At 37.9% G+C, this 24,705-nt stretch overlaps 4 protein-coding genes across 4 annotated transcripts; 3 read left to right on the top strand and 1 right to left on the bottom strand.

Moving 5' to 3' along the window:
- Positions 1 to 1,508: 1,508 nt before the first annotated feature.
- LOC119786585 (zinc finger protein 699-like) lies at positions 1,509 to 3,557 on the top strand. Its single transcript, XM_038290047.1, has 2 exons — positions 1,509 to 1,797; positions 2,299 to 3,557. Exons 1-2 carry the CDS (start codon positions 1,626 to 1,628, stop codon positions 3,258 to 3,260), a joined length of 1,134 nt encoding a protein of 377 aa, XP_038145975.1. The 5' UTR covers positions 1,509 to 1,625; the 3' UTR covers positions 3,261 to 3,557.
- Positions 3,558 to 3,572: 15 nt separating this feature from the next.
- LOC119786587 (zinc finger protein 90-like) lies at positions 3,573 to 8,683 on the top strand. The gene is made up of 3 exons (XM_038290048.1): positions 3,573 to 4,539; positions 6,227 to 6,640; positions 8,220 to 8,683. The coding sequence occupies exons 1-3, from the start codon at positions 4,368 to 4,370 to the stop codon at positions 8,636 to 8,638; spliced, it is 1,005 nt and encodes a 334-aa protein (XP_038145976.1). The 5' UTR covers positions 3,573 to 4,367; the 3' UTR covers positions 8,639 to 8,683.
- A 3,570-nt stretch (positions 8,684 to 12,253) lies between these two features.
- On the top strand, positions 12,254 to 14,438 carry LOC119786588 (gastrula zinc finger protein XlCGF8.2DB-like). The gene has a single exon (XM_038290049.1). It carries the CDS (start codon positions 12,920 to 12,922, stop codon positions 13,913 to 13,915), a length of 996 nt encoding a protein of 331 aa, XP_038145977.1. The 5' UTR covers positions 12,254 to 12,919; the 3' UTR covers positions 13,916 to 14,438.
- A 5,933-nt stretch (positions 14,439 to 20,371) lies between these two features.
- On the bottom strand, positions 20,372 to 22,278 carry LOC119786589. The gene is made up of 2 exons (XM_038290050.1): positions 20,907 to 22,278; positions 20,372 to 20,816 (listed from the first exon to the last, which is right to left on the bottom strand). Exon 1 carries the CDS (start codon positions 21,977 to 21,979, stop codon positions 20,990 to 20,992), a length of 990 nt encoding a protein of 329 aa, XP_038145978.1. The 5' UTR covers positions 21,980 to 22,278; the 3' UTR covers positions 20,372 to 20,816; positions 20,907 to 20,989.
- Positions 22,279 to 24,705: the final 2,427 nt, after the last annotated feature.

The raw sequence follows: 24,705 nt of genomic DNA, 5'->3' as shown, positions 1-24,705 counted from the left end.
TTCAACAATCTTAAAATGTTCCAATTTTATTGAAGTAACAAGTAGTATCTAAATACAAATCTACATCAAATAACAGCAAGCTCAAAAATAAAGAAAATAAAAATGCAGCTGTGTCAAAATTTGTATCAAGCTCAAAGATAGAAAAAATTAAAGTGCCACTCTGCAATCTGTTAATAAAAGAAAAGAAGTGAAATCCATCTGGCAAGACAGGTCTATTTATCCCTGCATTAGTGGCTGCAATGAGCCTGTTTTGCATTGCAGTTTCTCAAAACGGGGTTGCAGGCTTGATACTGCCACTCTCAAGTCATGCTCAATGTTCTGCTGAGATCTGTATTTTGTTTTCATTGAAGCAGCAGCTGAAAAGCCCATCTCACAGAGATATGATGTGGCAAAGGGAAGAAGAATGCACACAGCTCTCTGCCCGATGAGTGGATACTCCCTCTCCACTCCTAACCAGAAACATGAACATGTGGCTGTGTGAATCAAACGCCGTTATTTATTTAAGATAAAATATTTCAAATTCAGTTATTTATGATCAACCTGCGCCGTCAATCCCGGCGCATGTGCGCTTTATTTGCAGTCTGGACGCAAAAGTTAAACATGCTGTGTCTCTGCTCTGACTGCAGCGCTGATAGGGACTCCTGCGATAGCGGGGGAGAACGGGGTGGGGATGGGGGAGGCGCCCCACGGCAGCACCTGCCGCTGGAGGACAAGAAAAGGAACGATACGTGCTTTCACGTAAGAGTCTCCAAAAGGCGCTAGATTTGTTTTTTTGAAAAAGAGTCGCTGGAGGGGTCTGAAATATAGCGACAAAGTCGCTGAGTTGGCAACACTGGGGCGCGAAAGTTTATTCTGTTACAAATAATATGCAGACGTCACGTCAATCATTATTTTGGCACTTCAGTTCCAGGGGAAATTTTTCTCATATCTAATGTTCTTTTAATTAGACTGCATGTAGGCTAGTAATGATTACTTTGTGGGTTTGATTGGTCTAAAAAGCGGCAACATACAGCTATAAGGACAGTTTGCTCTCACACGTTCTACATTTATAGTCACACACACACACACACACACCGGAACTTGGCGCGCCCCACCTGTCACGTCTGAATTCCCCACCAGTGGGTCGCGCCACACACTTTGAGAACCGCGGGGTTAAAGGGTCTTCCTCAGAGAGCCAGAATGGAGGCTGTGGGGATCGAACTGGGTACTTGTAACCTTCTCAGCCAACACTCCCCATTTTCATTAAGAGCAATATTGTTATATGGAGCTTCCCCAAAAATGGAAGGTAATTTGGGTTGTCTTTTAAAAAAACAAAAACAAAAAACAAAAAAACAACTGGAATATATTGGAAAATAGAGGAGTGTTGGCTCTATTCTAATAATAAAGTTTTGATAATTGTTTATACGTTATGACCTGAGGGGGGCAGCACTGCACTCAGTATGCCTAGACTGCCGGAAATCAAGAAACGAAGAAGTGGAGGTGTGGAGTCATACATCCGTCCAGCAGGTGGCGATAATAATTCTTTCTGGCCTGATAGGAAGCAGACTGCCTGGACCTGCTAGCAGAGCTAGCTTAGATGTGTTCTCCTGTCGTTAAGGCTGCTTATTTCTGTGTCCGTAGCAACCATGTCTTCAGCTCAGCCTTTAAGGGAGTTTATCAAAGATAGACTGACCGCTGCTGCAGAGGAAATATTCACAGAGTTTGATAATATTATCGTCCAATATGAGGAAGAGCTGGATCGTCAGCGCAGACTGCTGGAAATCTGCTTGAAACCCCAAATAAACCTTCAGAGTATTGGTATGAACGATGCTTAAAAATCTTCAAAGAAAACCATAATGTCTAAAGTTCTTGAAACTTAATAAGAAGTAAAAAATTCATATGATTATTGCAATGTTTGTGGTAAATAAGAAAAATCGCACATATAATGTATCTCAAATGTAACCCTTTTGATTTCAGAAGGCAAAATTTAGCTTTTTGTTTGTTTTTTGAAACATTAATTTAGAATTTATTATTTATTATGAACATATGACAGTCATTTTTACATTCTGTTTTAAGCTGTCTATAAGAAATAGGTTTTGAAGGTTGGGTTACTAACAATAAAATCTTACTGGAGAGCTTGTCTGATGTTTATAAACATAAAGAAAGGGTCAGCTTTTCGATTTTATTTCTGTTAGCAGATCTGTCTATAGTTACTCAAAAATTTTAGGGTTCAATGTTTTTAAAAGCCTCTTGAGTTACATGATTTTTTCTCACCATCATGTACTGTAAATCAAAACATTCCTTTGCTTGCTTGTCCAGATCTTCCATGGCATTATGTCTGCAAGGAGGAGGAGGAAATCAACGACCTGCAGTTCTGCCACCAGAACAGAAATTCCATTATGAGTCCTCAGCAAACAAAAGAGATGCAGGTTGAAGCAGAACCTCAGGAGGAAGTGATGGATGTAGAACTCCCACAGATAAAGGACGAAGAAGAGGAATTTGTTATTGGTTTGGAGAAAGAGCAGCTTGAATTGAAGCAGGAAACTGATACCATTTCGGTAAATTCTACTTATGGGGAAAAAGACCATAGAGACCAACACCTTGTTCAGATCTCTTGTGAATCCGAGAACCAAGAGATAAGAAATGACTCAGGATCAAATAAAGAACCCAAACAGAAAACAAGTCATCAAAGCATCAGAGGTTACAATGAGAGTGTAAAACTTCCAAATGTAAAAAGATGTAAGATAACAAGCACAAATCAGAATCTCTGTTCTTGTAGATTTTGTGGTAAACTTTTTGGTCGGACTAATTTTCTTAAACATGTCAGAACTCATACAGGGGAAAAGCCATTTTCCTGTGTGACCTGCGGAAAAAAATTTAGTCAAAGCGGTCATTTGAAGGTTCATATGAGAACCCACACCGGTGAGAAACCTTTCTCGTGTTTAACTTGTGGAAAAAGTTTTACCATGAGTATGGCATTAATCCGTCATACGAGAACCCACACGGGTGAAAAGCCTTTCTCATGTGTGACTTGTGGAAAGAAATTTAGTCAAAGCTGTCACTTGACTGTTCACATGAGAACCCACACAGGTGAGAAGCCTTTCTCATGTTCGACTTGTGGAAAAAGTTTTACTGTGCAGATTTCTCTAACCCGGCACATGAGAACGCACACAGGAGAGAAACCTCTGCCATGTACCATCTGTGGAAGACATTTCGGTGAAGCAGGAAATTTAGCTCGACACATGAATATCCACACAAAGAATTTAGCCCTCATTCCGTAAAAGTTTAAAAAATAATCCACTGGACCTGGTTTCCAAGGTTTGAAGACATTTCATCTATTTCGACTCAAACTCACTGCGAATCCAGACATTTGAATTGAGAAAGCTTCCTGGAGGGGAAGCGAAACGTCTTCAAACCTTGGAAACAAAGTCCAGTGGATTGTTTTTTTTTTACTTTTACGGAATGGCTATGACCTGGATGGCTGAGAATCTTCATCAGCAAATCTAGCCCTCAGTCTTTAACCTTGGTTAAAGAGTTTGATGGGTTAAATTGGCAGTTTAAATATATTATTATAATATATATATTATGTTACTATTTTTTTAATATAATACATATATAAATGTATAGAAATAATATGATCTAAATATTCTAACATTTTTAATGATATATTTTATTATTTAAAGGAACATTACCAAATTGTGCGTTTTATAATTTATTAGAATGTTAAATTATTCAATGATGTTAAATAAATAATTTGTACATCTACGGTATGTTTGTGTAATGTTGCATTCAGATTTATTTATCAAACGGTATATTCATTTATTTGATTTTCTCTATTTTCACCCTCAATATTTAATAGAATGTGCTGATATGAGCAGTTAGGGTCTGATATCTAGTTAACTCAAGTAAAATTACACTTTCTTTTCCAAATACCAATTTCAGTATGTTGTTTACTGTTCCAACAATTAATATAGAGGCAATAAATCCTATTTTCATTAAGTTTGCGGCTCTCATAAGCAATTACAAAATGTATGAAGAAAAGATCTAAAAGGGTTAATTATAGTTAAAGATACTTAATTGATCCTGAAGGAACATTAAACAAATGTATTTCTGCTCAATGACTGTAAGAATCTAAATAAAAAATAGAAATGAAGATTAATAATCAGCCGTTGGAATCAAACCTCTTGTTTTGAACCTGGAATGTGCCATTTGTATTTTTCTCCAGCAGGTGGCAACAGTGAGTTGAGACGCTACTTAGAAACCCCTGCGTCAAACATGAAGAAGAATCTTAGCTTCCACTGGCAGATTGGATGAGTGAGAATTTTCACCTGCACACTCATTAACAGAGTTAGCTTTGCTTTGTTGTTTTATGTGTCTTTCGAGCAACAATGCCCACCTCTCGGTCGCTGAGAGAGATTATTCGGGCGCGTCTGACCGATGCTGCTGAAGAAATATTCACAGAGTTTGATAAAATCATCGTCAAGTATGAAGAAGAGCTGGATCGTCATCGAAGGCTGCTGGAAATCAGCTGGAAACCTGAAACAAACCTACAGAGGATAGGTATGAACCATCAGGGACACTACTGGGGTTTTACTCTTCTCACACCTGCAGAAAAGTCCCTTCGATCGCACTTTACGGTCAAAATTATTATCGTAAAACCATATTTTATAATGTAACTGAGGAAACGGGGGTTAAATTGAGATGAAATAAAGATTAATGACAAGATCTTTTGATTTCTTTTCTTCTCCATTTCACTAAGTCAAATCCGCTGCCTGTGTTCTCACGATGCCTACAATTTACATTCATGAAAGACAATCCCCATCTTCCATAGAGCCATCTTGTTCATTTTTTTGTTCATGCTGTAAGTTGTGATTCTAAAACATATTATTCATATTTGCTGTTGAACTTCAAACATAAAGCCAACATCAGTTTCTCACATGTTTAATTGCTGTTGATTAATCTGATAAAAACACATTGCATACTTTAGATTTAGTAGCTGAATAAATGAAAACCTCTACCCAACTTTCTTTTTTCTCATCTCCTATTCATATTTGGAGAAACCATTTGCAAAGATAACTCAAAAAGTCAATATCTGCTTGTCATTTTGTACTTCTCGTTTTTAGTACAGGAAAAAAAAACGATTCACTTCCATTTTTTATTTTAGACCACAGTCAACAATGAAATATCAAACCTTCATTATGGCAAGGATTAGCTCAGTCAAAACAAAATTAACATTCACAAATACCATAATATTTGGGACAGGGGGCCCAAAACAGGGAGCTTTGGTCTCTCTATCATTGGCACTCAATTTGTAGCTTAAACTGACGTCCTACTGCTGTTAGCCATGGACTCCTTATGTGTGGTAAAGGTCTTCACTCAGGTACCCAATGGGTTGTGGTGCTTTCTGTTCTGCTGGATTCAGCAACTTCTGGCTCATTATAGACTTTAATGTCTATAATACAAGAAATCTGTTTAAAAATCAAATTAGAAATAATTATTATAAATATACTGAGACATACAGCTCTTATTCAATATAGTCTTAATTTTACTCGAAGAAAGAATCAGTTTAGTCCAACACAAATCTCCTAAGAAGTTGGTAGCATTTTTACCGTGGGGCTTTTAGTAAAGCCCAATTAGTATGTCAATAAAAATAATCTGGATCAGTCACTGCAATTTTCTTATATAAACAAAATGTTTTCAATCAGCAGTGTGTGCTCATTTAATCATGATCAAGACTATTAAGGACTATAAAAACAGGAGTAAAAAGTAACAGAGTTTATTCCAGATCAGGTCGTTACAGGACAGAGAAAAATGCTTAGAGCTTGCACAGCTGTGGTCTCAAAAATCACGTCCGCGAGCGTCCGGCAAAGTTTGAGCCCCGAACAACATCATCTGCTTCTTATACCTTCTGAGTCTGTGTTGCATCATGTGGATGCTTAGCTGTCCGTATCAGAAACTGACACGCCATCCATGTCTTGAACTCCATGCAGCTTGCTTCTATGCTTCAGGGTTACAGATACAGTAGCTCTCCTCTCAGACCGGCTCCAAGATGTGCCCATATTCTGTGTATTCTTAAAGACACGAAGGCTGTCCCGATTAGATGACCTCCGTACACACCTTGACATCCACAATGTGAAGGAAGGCCTTCTGCTCTGTCTAATCTGACTAACAAAATAACAATGCACATGATGTATAAATAATAAAACCTAACAATGTTAATAAACATTTCATCCCTTTTCCTGTTCAGAAAACCAACAGCAAATTGTCCAAAGGGAGGATAGACTTCATCTTCACCATTGTTTCTGCAACCAGCAAAGACTCAACCAAGAGGAACCAGGGCCTCCACAATTAAAATACCGACAAGAAACAGTCAAACCTCTCCAGATTCAAGAAAACAACGAAGAACTAGATCCTGTGGGGGGAGAAGAAAACCCAGATGAAGGTGAAGCAATACAGATTGTCGAATACCAGGTGGAACCAGCATCACCCACGATAACGGATAATCAAAAAGCAGCGCCTTGGGAGCTAAAAGAGGATCAAGCAAAACTAGAATTTCTGAAAAGAAGAGTGGAACAGGAGGAGCCAGAATCTACAGAAATAAAGGATGAACAGGAGGAACTCTGCATCAGTCTAGAGGAAGAGCTTGAAATCAAGCAGGAGAGTGATACCCAGTGTTGGGAAAGTTCTCTTTCTACGTGAACTAGTTCAAAGTTCAGTTCACACATTTTAAAATGAACTAGTTCAGTTCATAGTTCATAATTCAAAACCAAAAAATGAACTAGTTCATAGTTCTTTTTTTTTTTCATATATTGCTCAATTACTCCATAGCCTACTGTAGAACCACAGACAGCAATTATTTTATCAGTTATAACTCTGAAACTGTGCGTCAGATTTCATCTTCATATCCAGTTTTGAATCCTTATCCAACCAGGGTTTACATTAGCATTGAGGGGACAGCATTTCCCCATTGTTGCTTTAACGCTTTGTTGCTGTCCATTCACTTCACACTAGTAGCAGCTGCAGCTTTCACCCCTACAGTATATTCTCAAAAACATCAGGAAAAATGTGCTGCTTGAATGGTCTTTTTTATGAGTAATTATTAAAAGAAAAATAGGAAAGTAGTCTTTAAGGTGCAAATGTTTTTTTTTTATTTTAATAATTTTTTCCATTTGAAATTCCATTTCAATACATACTAAAAAGGAATCCTGGAAAATTATACCAGGCAGGTTTAACAAACAAGTTACATGGATAGTAAAACCCTCAAGAACAGGGGTCTTCTATGTTTTCCAGACCAAGGACCCCCAAACTGATGGAGCGGGGACCCCCTAACTATATATATTGTATGAAATTGTGTCCTATAGTCACTCTATTACAGATGGAGTAATGTAAAGAAATTAACTTCTCCCTGGGATTATTAAAGTTTTTCTGATTCTGATTCCTGGTTGTTGTGAAGGAAACGGTGCCCAGCTTGAAAGAGCTCCTGTGTGTCGCTGAATGTGTGCATTGATGACTGAAAGACATCTTTTGTCTCCATTTATCTGTTTACTACAGCGTGTTGGTTTCATGTTAATGTGGATTTAAAGACATTTCAATTAGTGGGGGAAAAAATTGCAGGGGGGCAATATAAAAATATCAACTAACCATGCAGACCCTCATGCAGTACCTCCGTAGACCCCCTAGGGGTCGCGGATCCCCTGTTGAAGACCTCCGCTCAAGAAGATTTTACTAACACAAACTGAGGGACCAGGCTGAGGTAGGAATTTAAGGTTACTGAAGTGCGGATTTTTTTACTGAAAGCCGGCGGGCAAACTTGTTGCCATCGTCCTCACCGACCACCTGGTCATAAACCTGTTTTAAGTGATCATACTGCTGTTTTGTCGCCTCCACGGTAGCCTACATGCTGCTGTAGCTTCCGCGCTGCATTTTGTTTTGATGACGCACGCGGCTGTAGGCTACGACGCTGGTAGCTGGTGTTGCCAGATTGGGTGTTTTCCCCGCTACATATTAAGGCCTGTTTATGGTGTGATTTAGCCGGGGTTTCGCCTGGAGGACTCTATAGAAATCTGGCAACCTATTGAACGGAGCTGAACTGAGAGAGCGTGCTGTTCACAGACACCAGAATGAACGAGTTCACAATAACGTTCACCAGGCAGTAATACGGTACGTTCAGTTCACGTTCGCCCAAAATATGAACGAGTTCATGAACTTTCGTTCAATGAACGCGTTCAGGCACAACACTGGTGATACCTTTGTTATAACTTATGAGGAAAGAGGAACGGACGCAAACAGCAACAAGCTGCATGAAAACCAGTATAATAAAATAATTGATGCTGAGGGTTCAGGATCAAATGGCGATGGGGGTAGAAGTGACAAAGGAGACAACCTTAGACTAAAAGAACAGAAAAATAAACACACATCTTGTTCCTGTAAAGTTTGTGGAAAACGTTTAGCTCGTACCTATTTAACTGAACACATGAGAATTCACACGGGAGAAAGGCTTTTCTTGTGCACAGTCTGTGGAAAAAGTTTTCGGCAAAAAAGTCATTTGACTGTTCACAACCGAATTCACACAGGAGAAAAGCCTTTCCCCTGCGTGATTTGTGGAAAAAGTTTTACCCTACTAATGATTTTAAAAAAACATAAGAACTCACACAGGTGAAAAACCTTTTTCCTGTCTGACCTGCGGTAAAAGTTTCAGGCATAATGGAACCTTATCTCAGCACATGAGAACTCACACTGGTGAGAAGCCTTTTCTCTGTTTAACTTGTGGAAAGCCATTTAGTGATAAGAGAAATTTATCTCGACACATCAGAACTCACACAGATGAGAGGCCTTTCTCATGTCCGACTTGTGGAAAAAACTTTCGTCAAGGAGGTCATTTGACTGTACATATGAGAACTCACAGTAAAGAAGATGTATTTGTGTGAAATCTGCGGTGCGTGTTTCACTCAAAGTGTTGATTTAACTGATTACACAAAAACTCACTGAGGTAAGAAGGTGTAAGCTTGTTTCTCAGAAGGGGTATTTCATAAAGCCCTGCTAAGAAGTCTTTTGATTAAATCAGTTTATTTCATAGGCTCAGTCTCCCTTCATTAGGTTGCATTTTCCATATGCAAAGTAGATGATCTCCCTGTGTATCAGGCAGTGGGTGTTTTCTCTAAAAGACACTAGTCTACTAAGTAATCTATAAAATACCCATACATTTTTATAATGCATGTTTATGTGATCTCTCTATGTGGCATGGTCCTGATCCCCATCTGGTTATGGCCAGCTAGTTCTGCCTATTTACTTGTAAGATTCGTGCACTGATATAAACCAAGGGCGTAGGTTTGATTTCAACTTTGGTAGGAACACCATTGGTCTTCAGTTTCATTGCTCTGATGTCATTGGTCCTATGCAAAAATATGCATGCTCTTTTTTATGCTTAATGTGAGCATCAGGACACTTTTTGTTTTTTTGAAGAGAACAGCAGCATTTCTTCCTACATTAATACAAATCTTATAAAAGGGTTCCCACGGGTTCTTAAAAAGTCTTAAAAGGCATTGAATTTGATAGCGGAACCAATAAAAGCGTTGTTGTTTTCGCGACATTTGGGAGATGCGCCATTTACTTTTTGTCTGGAAAATATGAGCAAGTGTAAATGTAACAAAATTGGTTATCCAGCCAAGAGTTTTCTCCATGGCTAAAACCAGTACCAGGGAACATACATGAGGCACAATGGATTTTGTGCAAGAAGCTATTCAAGCTCGGAAAGATGGGAATTAAGGCAGTTCCACCCTTGTCTCTGCAACGCCTCCACTTATCACCAAATCAAACATACTAAGAAAATGATACAAAGAAAAATAGCTGCAAAAAAGACTTAACACTGGTTATGTTGTGGCCTTAAAAACGGATTTGTTTTGTTCCCTGCTAAAGCAAAGTTTTTGAATTCAATTAAATAGTTGTTAAAATATATCTGTCATCTGTGTGGTTTTAGCTTTCTTCCTGTATGGGAAGCTTTTCAAAATTTTAAACATTAGTGCAGGGATTTATGTTAAAATAAACCTTTGGGTTAAGTTGTCGCAAGCAGGTTTTTCTTGTGTTTCTTGTCAATTTGGTCTTAAATTTTTATTTCAAGTGGCATTAAAAAGTTTTAAGTCTTGAATTTAACTTGCCTTATGCTGAAAGAACCCTGTATAAGCACTACACTCACTAGATGCTGTTTATCAATGTTTAAAGCATCACTGGCTCTGATGAATGTGCAATTAGGACTTTTTTCCACTTTGAAAAGGTTTGCATTTAAACTTACCAGCGACTAAGTCAGTGTCTATTTAACCAAATATAGTGTAATTATGTCTGTTATATGTGGATTTATCCTGTGTTTTCTTTTGAAGATATAGAATTGTGCAGAGGTAAACAGAAGTAAACCCCATTCCTATTTTTATCTAATATGCTCTCTCTGTGTCATGCAAAATAATACATTCAACGGACAGCAAATAAATGTATTGTATTTACATGTGCACTGGAACTATAAGAGGAACTGACACTGAGCATTTTGAAATATTAACTTCACTATATAAGTTGTACATCTGGGCTGTAGTCACTCTGTGTAGCCCATTTCATGTATTTTATCCAGGGTTGAAACAATCATATTAACCGATTATTTGAATAATCGTCAACTAATTTAGTAATTGATTAATCATTAACTGGAGTATAGGGCCACTAAAATGTGCCATTAGCCGACAGAGTGACCCACTTAAAGCAGGAAATATACCAAGATTGTAAAAAATATGTAAACATTTTGCATTTGTCTGTCAATATTCTCCATTCAGAACTCCTCAAGAGGAAACATTTCTGTTTCACCTGGTTTCATTTTGTAAAACATCTTCTTTAAGGAGTCTTTGGCTTTCTGATTAAAAGATAAAATAAAAGAAAGCCTAACGTTGTTAACGTACATTTCCCAGGGTTCCACAAATCAAAAAACTCTGTGCAATCAGAAGCGTTCCCCTGTTTTAGCGTAGATAATATTTCGTTTTTTAATTTGGACTACTTTCGTAGCCTAATATTAATTTAAGTTTTTTTTTATATATATACATAGGTATAGGTATATATATATATATATATATATATATATATATATATATATATATATATATATATATATATATATATATATGTATATATATATATATATATATATATATATATATATATATATATATGTATATATATATATATATACATTAAAATTACCTTTGGGGAAAGGGGAAAGAAAATCAATTATTAAGAGTTAAAAAATGGCAAAAATGGTGGAATGAAGATAAGAAAGAAAGAGCATTATATAAAATACGAAGGTCAGTATTAAATACAAATATTAATAAGAGAAACAGAAGGGAAGAAGTAATAATGATCAGATTAAAAGTGGGTCATACCTATTTAAATGACATTTTATATTTAATAGGGAGGGGGAATAGTGATAAACTTGAAGGATGTGGAGAGAAAGAAAACGTGGAACATGTACTGATGAACTGTAAAACTTATGAACCTGAAAAGGGAGAAATTGAGAAGAATGGTTGGAAGGAGAGGAAAAGAATGGAGTCTTAATAGAATATTGGGAAATGAAGGAATTATAAAGGAGATTTACAGATTAAGGAAAACATTATTTATTTATCTTGTTATTATGGATTGTACAAAATTAAAAAACTGAATTTGATAGATGGGACGTGATGTTGCTACACACTCATGTACAGTAGGGGGCGGTATGCGCCTTAAGTGCCTTGCGATCCGCCATATTAGAACACAAGAAGAATGCCACGTTAGCCTATGTCATCCCACGAAGCACCGTTAGTCGGATGATTAGATTTGTTAATTTCTGTTTCTGCAGCCACAATAATGTCTTTAGCTCAGTTTCTGAGAGGGTTTATCAAAGAGCGGCTGGACGCTGCCGCCGAGGAAATATTTACAGAGATTAATAAAAAAATCGTCCAGTACGAGGAAGAGCACAAACTGTTGGAAATCTTATTGCAACCTCGAATAGAAATACAGAGAATAGGTAAGCTAACAATCATCAGGTGTATTAATGTTTTTTTTTTATTGATCGCTTTGCTAAAATTAAGTCTTGGAGTCATTTTATTGTTTAACTGTGAGCACTTGAAAATTGAGTGAGACCTGTTGCTCAATACTGCCACCTACTGGATCTGAAACTATTGCATCAGACACACAAAGATGAATTAATTTATACAGTCATTTCATTAATTGTATGATGTATTATTATATAGGTATTTTTTTTAAAGATAACTGGGTTTAATTGTTAATTTGAATTATCTTTTAAATATAGAACCTATAATATGAATGTGTCATAGTCTGAAGCTTTTGTGGATTGATTGATAGTTTTTTTTTAACAGATATTTTATTGAAAGAAAAAAAGTTGTTACATTAGAAAGAAATTTTAACAGGATGATCTTTAAAAAGAAAAGCTTGTAAAGTGCTGCTTACAGTATCTGTAAGGGTTTATCAGTGTTAGGTATTTCACAATGACTGGGGACCTTTAGTTTGCATTTTCAGATTACAAGGCAACAGTGATACCGAATGTCCCACCATGCAGCCCCAGTAACTTTTCTGTTTTCTAAATTTCAAAAGCAGATCATTTAAAATTAAGTTTACTTATAATCTAATTCACAACACATGTCATCTCAAAGGGCACTTTACAGAGACATTTTCACTTTTTGCCTCAAAGTTTTCTATCCAAAACAAAATCCATCTTTTTCCATTTTTATACATTTTTGAAAAAGGTCCAGGAAGCCGCAAGGGGGGCATTAAGAAGGAGGTGGTCAATGACAAGCTGTTCTGTAATGGGGAGAGGAACTTAAGTTTGGACCAAGAAAAACCAGATCTGCAGCAGAGAGAGAAGGAAAAAGGCCAGGACCCGAAAGAAATAGAACTTGTGCAGATTAAAGAGTGCATGGATGAAATAGAAATTCAGGAGATGAACAACAATGAAGAAGGACCAGAATCTTTCCATGTTAATGAGGAACATGAGGAATCAGAGCCTAGGCAGATAACAGATGAAAAGAAGGATTTTGAACCTTGTCATATGGCAGATGAACACCAGGTCCCAGAAACTATACAAACTAAAGAGGAAGAGATCGATGTCAGTTTGGAGAAAGACCAACTTGGGCTGGACCAGCAAAGTGATACATTTACAGTCAATCCTCCTTATGAAGAAAGAGACCACAGTGAACCAAATCCAAATGGAAATGTTGTCATCCAGATTGCCTCTGAACTCGAGAACCAAAAGCTGCAAAGTAGATACAATTGTGACTATGAAGAAAGTAAAGAGGAAGAGTTGAAGGAAATTGAGAGGTGCCCTGAAACCACAAGTCAAGGTGACAATGTACGCAGTTCAAAAGCAGTTGGTCACATGCGAATTCACACAGGTGAGAAGCCGTACTCTTGTTTGACTTGTGAAAAAAGGTTTTCCCATAAAGGCAGTTTACCCAGGCACATGAGAACTCACTCTCGTAAAAAGCCTATATCGTGTAAGATCTGTGGAAAAAGTTTCAAATGTGAAAGAGGTGTATCTTATCATATGACGGTTCACAGAGGTGAAAGGCCTTTCTCATGTGGCACCTGTGGAAAACTGTTTAGCCACCGTAGTAATTTGACTAATCACTCAATAACTCACACAGGAGAGAAGCCTTTCCACTGTATGTTCTGTGAAAAGCCTTTTGCTTTGAAATATCACTTGACTGCCCATATGTACAAAGACAAGGGTAGGAAGCGTCACTCATGTGTTGCTTGTGGAGAAGAATTCTTATGTCGAGGAATTTTATCCAAGCATATGAAGACTCATGGACAAGAAAAGCTTTTCTTATGTTTGACCTGTGGGAAACGTTTCACCAGCAGATCAAATTTAGTTCAGTATAAGAAAATTCACACAGGTGAGAGGCGTTTCTAATGTATGATCTGTGGATTGACTTTCCGTCAATCACACGCTGGTGAGATGTAATCAAGTGAATGTTATTGATTCTTTTTCTCAGATTGAAGAGTGCAAGATAACTTTTAAGAAATGTATTTAAAAAATGTTGTTACTGAGATTACCTAGAATAATTGAGGGATGAAGAAGGAAATGAAGGAATAACCAACGGAGTCAAGTAAGAGAGGAAGGAAGGTGACAGGGAAGGACTGAATTGCATGAAGGAAAGAAAAAAAAAGACATCAGGTTGGAAGGGAAAGTAACGATGGTATGACATAAGGAAATAAGGACTCAAAGAAAAGTGGGATGCTGAATGGAATGTTGAAATTAACTATATTAAAGCCTATTGCTCATTGAGCCCTTGAATTGGTTTTCAATACATTTTGAATTCTAAGAAAGAGAAAAAAAAATCTTTGTTCTGTTGACAAATGTGGTAAAGATGGCTCTGTAAACAAGTTTGTACCTCAGATATGTTTTCATTTGAGTAGTTGTGTTAGAACTCTAAATAAACGACATTAAAATGACCATCAGTTGTGTATGAGGAATTTTCTTTTTTTTCAGTGATTAATTGATAAAGTTTGTTCTTTCCATCCTTCATTTTTTTGTTGACCCCCTTTCCAGTTACCCGCAGTTATAAACTTAGCTGGTAAAAAGGATGCACTGAGATCAAAATGGTGCTGATATGTAAACGATAAATAAATAAACTGTAGAATAACTTATCCAAAACATAAATGGACAAACGTAAATCCCAGCGAATTGCATTTTGTTTTTTAACTTTTTTTGGACAGGTGAGTAATATGCCCATTTTTCTTCTTCTTTTGTGAAGGTTAATTGCGGCTGGCAAACATTTAGAAAGTGCATCACAGCACCTACTGGTTTGGATTGTGGAACAAAATGACAGTATATTAACCAATAAATGTATCTACTTCTTTTGTATCTATAATATAATAAACCAATATCCTATATCTTTATATAATATAATCACTATTTATTATATCTTAAACTATTATGCTCCACGTGCTCCTGTTCTTCCCACCATCTCCAACCGTGTAACAGAGCTTCCCAACTAACTTTTGAATCCCAAAAACTTTTCAGCTCCTCTTGCAATGATTTTCTCTCATAAAACCTATTTTGACTCTTTTTGGTAGACCTGACTCTATCAGCAGTGACATGTTTGTCACCCTTTCCTTGTATGTTTTTATAAAGCCTCTGTATCTTGTTAACATAGCCTCCAATAATGTTATTATGAAATAAACCCAGATTTTTGTTAATTGGTATTCCTGTTATCACTCTTTTCACCTTTTTATTCTCTTCTATAACTTTTATATTGATATCCTCTCTGTTCCCTACTTGTCTAACATCCAATGCCTAGATTTTTTTACTCCTCATTTTTTCAAAGTACCCCCAAGTTTCCATCTCTGTATTTCATCACAAATTTGACTTCCCTAATTTTCTTTACTTTTTCCCTGGAAATCAAAATAGGACTCAGATAAATCTGTTTATCTTCTGTTTATAATCTAATTATTTTTATTTCTCCTCTGACAACCTTCCTTTGCAAAACTCTTTCTTCATCTGAACTGCTTTTTTCTAATTCCAGTTTATGTCCTTGATTCTCTGTTAGGTTTAAACACCAAACATTTTATGCAGTAACCTGTACAAAGGAAGACACAGAGAATTTTAGTATGATTTACTTGCAAGGAGAGTGATCAGAGACTGTTCAGTTACAATTCTCCAAACCACTCTGAAAAAGTCTCCGCTCTACCAAGCTTTTTATTAAGGAAACGCCCTGGCTACAATGTGGTTCCGACTGCTAAGGGGAGGGGGAAGGGTGAAGCCAGTCGGAACCAGAAGGGAGGGGGTGAAACCCAGTCGGTACCAGAAGTTCTGCATCACATCATACAATATCATGAGATAAGAGCTTTCACTCCTTTCTCCGGTGTTAGTACGTGCAGTTCCCCGTGTTCTCTCCTTCAATCAGCACTCCTTCTGCACAGACTTAAAACATTAGTACAGAACAAACAAGTAAAATACTTCAACACTCTTTATGATATAAGTGAAATAAGGATAACAAAATGTGTGAGCATAATAATATGATCTCAGTGTGTAAGCGTAATAATATGATTAAAGTAATATGATTAAAAGTAGAATAACTTGTACAATTAATCCAACATTTCCCCCCTGTTTATTCACTTTAAGCTATTTATTTTATCATTCAGTAGTTACTCCTTTTCAGATTTTCAACTATGAAATCATGTTTTAGCTGTAAAGGGTACACTCAGAGGTACTTTAAACTGGTGGGTTACTGGTAATATCATTGGAATTAGGATAAAAGTCAGGAAAATGCAAAGAGATTTCATCCTCTTCGTTGTCTTCATCATCAGATGGGTATTTTTCAGTGGGCATGAGGGCATACATTTCTGCTTTCATGGGTTGTATTGCTGTGGTAATCAGTCTATTTAGCAGCGCTCTAATACATGGAATACAACAACATCCACATAAGGTCAAGATGGCGGCAAATACAGCTATAGACATTAAAATAGAAAGCACCAATTGTTTGTATTTACCAAAAATGTCTCCAAATCCATCCCACATTTTTGTGTCAACTCCAGAATGGTCTTTCATTTTGCTGTTAAGAGAGCGAAGGCCTTCAAGGGCCTTTGTGAGGCTGCCATCTGCAGCGGTGTTGTTGGGAATAAAGGTGCAACACTGATCTCCAAAAATAGAGCACACACCACCTTTTTCAGCTAACAACATGTCAACAGCAATACGGTTCTGGAAAGCCATCAGGGAGGTAGCTGACAATTGTTCATGGACGGCGGAGAAGCCTTGTTCTGTTTTATTTCCCAGCCTCTGGACGTTATAATGGATGTAGTTGATTCTGTCTACATTTTTATTTAGAGTACACCACCAGCATAAAAAAGATTCAAATCCTGCAGAAACTTGATTGGCTAGTTTATACTCATCAGGAACACCTCTGGGTACACCAATGCTATCAATATAAGTAGGGTCATCTCCACTCCATGCATTTTCAGATGCCCTCCTCCTTCTAGTATGCTCTGTGTGAGGTAAAATGCTGTTTGCAGTCGTTAACAATTCATCCGTTGTGAGTGATGTAACAGAAACAGGTAAAATCAAAGTGACAGCAGCACATAATCCAGTGGTGTTACATGGAAGTTTGTCAAACAATTTGTCATCTCCACACCACCACCAGATGTCGCTGCGGGATTGAGGTTTAAAAAAGGTGGATACCAGTAAAATACTTGCACATTGTGTTTCATTTAGTGTGCCTAGTTTCGGGCCCGCTCCGGTCCTGTTTACACAGGTGAAATTTGCCACAGCTACTTTTTTCAAAAAGATTGGTTTCTTTTTCTCAGCTGTGGTCAGGGGATAGATCTTATCCCAATAGGTGCAATTATCAGATGGGGCCGTATAATTCATTATATTTAGAAGACATTGAGAAGTTATGGTAGCAGGAACCACACGTAACAGCGGTCTAGCTCCCATACACACAAGACAATCATTAGACACTGTTTTAGCTGCTTGTTCTGCCATTAAAAGCCAGTTGTTTGTTTGCCCAGAGATTCCAGTGATGACTTGAAACAATTCATCTGTTTTAAGCGGACCATTAATATTTTGAATTTTTATCTGTTCACCTTGGGCAGAAGTAAGAATACCTTGTATCTCATCTCCTTCTTGTGTACGGTAATATTTACGGGGCACAAATACAAAGGCCAACATGGATCGGTTCCACTAGACCGTGCATTTAGAAATGAGGAAGAACAGCCTTCCTTCTCAAGGGGTTCTGCTGTGGAGTTTATTGTCAGAGTGAAAACTTTGGAGGCATGGTTAACAGTGAACCCTGATATTCTACTCATCCATTTCTTAGCTAAAGGTGTCCATCCATATGATCCCTTTTTCCACTGTCCAGTGGTTCTAAATACGTCTCCCCAACCATTATGAGTTCTTTGAACTACGCGAGGAAATAGGTAGAAATCAAAACCGTGCCAATTTCCCGGGTCATGTTTAAATCTTTGCGAGAATGTTTGAAAAGGAATAGTCACCAAACTGATTACTCTAGTAGAGTTATAGCAGAGATAGACGTCCCTTTTACAAATAGCTGGATCATGAGGGCAACAAGAATCCTTGCTCTGAGCGAGAGCTAAAAACAAAACTAATATGAATAATCGCAACATCATCTAGGTTCAAACTTCAAAAAGTGTTCTATGGATAATCTTTTTACACAATGGTCTACTTCCTATGACCTCTCGGCAGAGTTGTTGAACCTTCACCAGTTTGAGATGGTTGTATGCTAAAAAATACAACCCCCTTTGTACGATGGACTTCCTCTGGAGGTCGGTGAAGGAGACCAAATGTGTATTCTATAACAGGTACCACAGTAGAATTACTAGAGTGCTAAGCAGTACGGTCAGGTTCCACAGAATAATTAAGAAAGTGATTTTACTTATTACTCATCTGATCTAACTATCACTTTCTTGCAATCCATTTAGAAAACAAATCTATTATAACCAAACAGAATTGAAAGGATAAATAGGTTTAGGGAAAGAACCTTTTTTAGGTCTTAGACATGCTTTACAAAAGTTTTTTTTGCATAAAATATAAATCCATATGCTATATAATGATGCTCAATGCTCAATCAATCCTACAATCCCCCCGTTTGAGACATGAGTAAAATCATGACTCAATATAGCAGCTCATTCAAAGAATTTTTTATTTGGAAGGATTGGTTTATGTTCTAGTCACATATAGGTGCCATTATGGATTTTAAGATAGTTTGGCTGATTAACATGTTTGTTTTGTTGAATGTCATCCCCATTTCACATGTTTTTAATAAGAAATGTTATGTTTAATAGAATGTTACGATGAAATTAGGACAGCAACTAACAATTATTTCGTAAATCGATCAGTCTATCGTTAATTCTTTCGATTAATTGGTTAGCCAAAAGTTCTGTAAAGAAGATTACTAATGACATTAAACCAGGTGAAACCAAAACATCTCCTCCTGAAGAGCTCCGGACGGAAAGTATTGACAGACAAAAACATTTTATAATCGTATTTGCAAAATGTTTATAAATTTATTTTACAGTTTTGGTATGATTACTGATCCAAGTGGGTTACTCTGTCGGGGAAAGCCAGATTTGACATGTATATTATGTGTTAGAGTCTCTATACTCCATTTAATGATGAATCACTAAATTTTTTTACGAATATGCAAATAAACAATGAATATGATTCATGTTTTCAGCCACAGATAAAATACATTGAGATTGGCAACACAGAGTAACTACAGCCCAGATGTTCAACTTTCATAGTGAAGTTATTATTTTTAATGAAGCATAGTAGGTAAAAATATAAGAGTGGGGTTTAACTCTGCACGATTCTATATATTCAGAAGAAAGTACTGTATTTACCGTCTGTCTCAGTTGTTCAAATAAAATCATTTACAAAGTGGAAAACAGTCCTAATTCCACATTCATCAGAGCCGGTGATACTCCAACATTGATAAACAGCATCTAGTTAGTGTAGTGCTTAAAAATGTTTATTAATGTAGCAAAATGCTCCTTTTCTCTTTAAACAATGAATTCCTCTCATCAGTACTGATGCTCATATCAAGCATAAAAAAAGAAAGGCATGCATAATGCATAGTACCAATGACACCAGACCAATAGTGTCCCTACCAAAGTTCAAATCAAACCTACGCCCTCGGGTGCCATCCTTCATTGCAGCGCCCCCTTTTTTTTTATTTATTTATTATTTATCCAATTAAGTTTTTCATAGTCTTTATCAGGACCTGGAGAGTCTTTGTGCCACATGGTAATATGTAGGTCATTCGGGTCCATGGACTGCTGTACAATTCGAACAGACTGTCTTCCCTCCTGAAGCAGCGCTTCTCCGATGTTCAAAGGAGGTTTGTTGGGAAAGTCCAGAGTATAATGGTAATGTGGGATGCCCAGCCTCTATCTAAACAAAGCATAGAGCATCCCTGCCTAAGAGGTTAACTGGACATTCAGGTAAAGTCAGTACAGACAGCCGGCAGGAGAGTCCTTCAGGGTCTCTCAACCACACAAGCTGGATCTCCTGCACAGCCTTTAAATGACCTTGAGCTAATCGGACTATGACAGTCTCAGGTCCTTGGCCAGCACCTGGAATTTGTTGTTTAACAGTTGTTCTGCATGCACCACTGTCACACAGGAAAACTGTTGGGGTGCTATTCACATGTATAGTTAATACAACTAATCCTTATTTGTGCATATTAATTATGTTTTTGTTTTAAATGCTTTGGCTAAAATGCCATCAGAAGGCTGATAAATAGAGAGGAAAAGAACAAGAACAGAGGGACTAAACCTAGAACAAATAATGAATGTCTATTCTATTAACATTTCTCTATCTGTAGAATGGGACTGTTTTATAGGTTTTCTTGTCAGGGGGGGGCCCCCTGCCCATCCATGCCCAGGGCCCCAAATTTCCTAAATCCGCCCCTGCCTATAGACCATCATGACAGGAAAAAATGGATTTTCAGCTGGCCCCTGACCCGCCAAAGGATTTGGCAGCTCAATTAAAGGAAGCACTCAATTTCAGGTTTGGGTTCAGGGGCTGGCTGTGGGGAGATTAAGCCTCCCCCCATATCTTTTGATCAAGCCCCCACAGGTCCCCCAGAACGGGTAACCCTTGTGGAGGTGCTGGGCATAGGAGAATAAGCCGGTAGATTCTCAACTTTAGGAGCTGGCAAGACTGGGGCTGAAGCAGAAGCAGCAGCAGCACCAAGTTCATTTGGGTCTTGCTGTAAAGCTGCTTGTGCTTGCTGTAATAATGCTGAATATGGACCTACAGGTAAATCATCTTTACGATGGGTATGTGCAAGGGTATGGGTTCTTTTATTGTGGTTCTGCAGGCTCCTGTATCACACAAAATTTAACAGGAGTGCCCTGGACCATCAGAACTATTTCTGGTCTATAACATTTCTTTAAAAAAAATCTTCTAGGTTTAAGACATCCATATTTTCACCCTCTATCTCTCTAATAGAAAATGGTTGCTCATCTAGTCATGCTGAGCTTCCTGCTTTTGTGGTTTACTTTGACAGTGTCTAGCTATGTGGCCTTTTTTTCCACATGACCAACACGCTCTGGAATTATCAGTTGAGCGTGATCCAAAACCTCTTCCCCTTACACGGCCTCGGCCCCTACCTCTGGACTGCTGATAAAACACAGTGTCCTCTTCCTCCTGATAAAACACAGTGGATTCTTTATTGTGATTCTTTTTACTTTTTATGACTTTCTCTGCATGCAGGGCGTGATTTATATACTTTTGGAGTGTTGCACCACTCATCTCTATGTGGTGACGATTTACCCATTCTTGAATTATACATTCTTCCACATCCTTCTTTGGAGAGGGAATTCCTTCTACTGCTTTTCTAACATCTTCCTGTGTCCAGGTTCTGTATACCATTACTGTGGCTGGTTGTTGGGCATTCCCCTCAACCTGGCCTGCTAAGGGGTTTGGTAATTCTATTAAAGGAAGCGTGAGGACTGCTCCTTCACCTTCCAGGTTCACAGGCATCACTCGGGGTGTCCGTGGAGACAGAATGTCATTAAATGTTGTCGCTAAAGTTTTTGACCAATCCCCTACAGAACCTTTGGACCTAGTAATATATCCCTGGGAGGTATCAGCTTGTGGAGGGGCTATTTTCAATGGTGCTTCTACATGTTGTGGGGGAGTATATCGTGGAGGATCCCCCGTGGGTGAGAGAGCTGAGGGATCGGCTGCAGCGGCAGCACCTCCCATTGGTGGGAGATTATGTATTTGATGTATCAGGTTAGAATAGGGCCCTGCGTACTCATCATCCTCCTTTCTATGAAACATAACTGATCTTTCCTTTTCCTTTTTTCTTTCTTCACTTTCCCTTTCTTCCTCTTCTTTCTCTTTTCCTTGTCTCTCCCCCCTCTCTCTCTTAGCTCTGCGCTCTCCCTCTTCTCTCTGTCCTGCCAATTTCATCCAGACCATGGTTTGCATGTAACCTTCTTTTGCCATCAAAGTGTCTTTATTTTTGCTCTTTGTTTTTATTTTTTGTTGCAATTCTTTAATGTTTGCGGTGCTCAATTTGCCTATTAAAACCGTAGTTTTTTATCCAGTGACACAATGGCTCTACTGCCAATGGGTCATCATTTTCGACTGCTTTCCAATCTTTGCACTGGAGTTTCTCTAATAACTTCTGTTTTTCTTTACTTTGCCCTTTTCCCATTTTGAACTAAATTTGGGCCCAGTGGGTTTTCAACACCTGTCGTGTTCTAAACACTGGGGCTTCAGACAAGATGGTGATCAACTACTTTTTGTGGTAAAACTCACTTCAACCTTTACAGGTGGAGTTTTCTTGTCTACAAACATCCACAAAAGCTCACCATTTAACCCTTGTCTTTTTGGTATGAAATACAGATATCTAGTGATATCTATATTTCCTTTCACACACACACACACTCACACACACACTGCGCAGTTAACTTTTACTTTATTTTAAACACAGAGGACGCCGCCATCCTACGCAGAATTTAACTAGTTTACAACTCGGGGAGCCTGCCCTTACAAACTAGGGGAGCCTGCCCTCCCGCGGACTTTAACTGTTTTAAAATTTCTGTTTTACCTGATAGAGTCTAGAATTGTCAGGGTTTTAGTACAAAAGGGGAATCTCGTGACCCCACGCTGAGAGGACTTCAAAAGGGGAATCTCGTGACCCCACGCCCTTCACTTCTATCTTTTTTTTTTTTTTTTTCATATTATTATATTTTTATAAATTTTTTATATTTTTTATATATTTTTCTTCCAATAATTCACTCACTCCTTATTAAAAGAAAAACTACTCACAATTCTCTGCGTCCTCGAAATGCTTCAACCGTCGGACCCCAGCTTGTAAGGGAGAGACCAGTCCCGTAAAGGGTCTCTTTGCTGCGGCCGCAGGCTTATCTGGGTCTCACTTACCTGCTGGGGGTCGTCGGGTATCTTGCAATCCGGCTCGAAGGACCAATTAATGTTAGGTTTAAACACCAAACATTTTATGCAGTAACCTGTACAAAGGAAGACACAGAGAATTTTAGTATGATTTACTTGCAAGGAGAGTGATCAGAGACTGTTCAGTTACAATTCTCCAAACCACTCTGAAACAGCTCCGCTCTCACAAGCTTTTTATTAAGGAAACGCCCTGGCTACAATGTGGTTCCGACTGCTAAGGGGAGGGGGAAGGGTGAAGCCAGTCGGAACCAGAAGGGAGGGGGTGAAACCCAGTCGGTACCAGAAGTTCTGCATCACATCATACAATATCATGAGATAAGAGCTTTCACTCCTTTCTCCGGTGTTAGTACGTGCAGTTCCCCGTGTTCTCTCCTTGAACCGGCTGACCTTCAGCAGCCAGCTCTCACAATCAGCACTCCTTCTGCACAGACTTAAAACATTAGTACAGAACAAACAAGTAAAATACTTCAACACTCTTTATGATATAAGTGAAATAAGGATAACAAAATGTGTGAGCATAATAATATGATCTCAGTGTGTAAGCGTAATAATATGATTAAAGTAATATGATTAAAAGTAGAATAACTTGTACAATTAATCCAACATTCTCAAACAACCTTTCTCTCCTTTTACTTCCTCTATCTCCCTCTTTCACATTTTAAATTGTTAACCAGCCTTTATCATCCTCATCACTTGCAATTTTGTTCCATCCAGTAACCTGTAAGGCAAAAAACGTTTTTACCAACTGTCTACTGGCTCTCCTCTGTCGAGCTCTCCAAGCATTCATAAAAAATTCTGCTTTCGTCCACATGCCCATTTACAAATCTCCGCCCACATCTAGTTGACCCATTCCTCTAAAAACTAAAAACCAAACAACAGGGACTTGCACAGCTAGACACTAGGTAGTGCTCTGGACAAAAAAAGTGCACTCCTAAAAGTGTTTTTTTTTTTTTTTTTTTTTTTACTTTTTTATTCCATGGCCATCAATACCATTTATGAATTTAAAAGTGTTTTAAACCCAGAGTCTGGATTTTTGCCGCTTTTATCGACGAGACATGTGGCCCCCCCTCAATAGAGGCTTGCTGTGGTGGAGGGCCAGCAAACCGTCTAGGTAACTAAACAAGCATATTAACCTCCTTCAGCAACCGGTTAGTTCATAACATAACATCTTTATTGGCCTCTACAAGGCACCAATGAACAGTTTCAAATGCAACACTTTCATTAAATTAGAAAAAATAGATGTAATTGTTAATTTGCTGTAATGGTCCCTCTCAGAGACTCCCTGAAGACATCTATTTCACTGTTTTTATGACAACTACAGCACAAAAATGACCTTTTGTCTGTTACACATTTCATTTCAAAGCAAACATAAGGCCCAATGATCACAATCCGTAAAAATAACTTTAATAAAGTGCTATCCAGTTAAAGTGTGGCATGTAGATAAAGCTGCATTTTCAATTTCTGTTTTGATCTTGGACTGCAAGAAATCAGCTGAAATCAGGGAAACATGAGGATCTATCTGTGGAACAAGAGTTTTAACCTTAAATAAGATTATTACATATTATGCACTTGAAATGCGATAATAGAGTACTGTAGGTTTTTTCATATTTTAAATGTAAATCTTAGATCATCTGCAAACTGTCATATATACTCAATAAACTTTTCTGCAATCTTTGGCTTTATATTAATGGTTTTGAAATTATTTATTTAGGGGACACCAATGTTGTCATTATCTTGGCACTGATCACTGGCTT

This window comes from Cyprinodon tularosa, unplaced genomic scaffold (genome assembly GCF_016077235.1).
Source record: "Cyprinodon tularosa strain WSP-4 unplaced genomic scaffold, ASM1607723v1 ctg275, whole genome shotgun sequence".
Taxonomy (NCBI): domain Eukaryota; kingdom Metazoa; phylum Chordata; class Actinopteri; order Cyprinodontiformes; family Cyprinodontidae; genus Cyprinodon; species Cyprinodon tularosa.
Note: the sequence above shows the minus strand (reverse complement) of the source record. Positions and strands in the feature narration are given on the sequence as shown.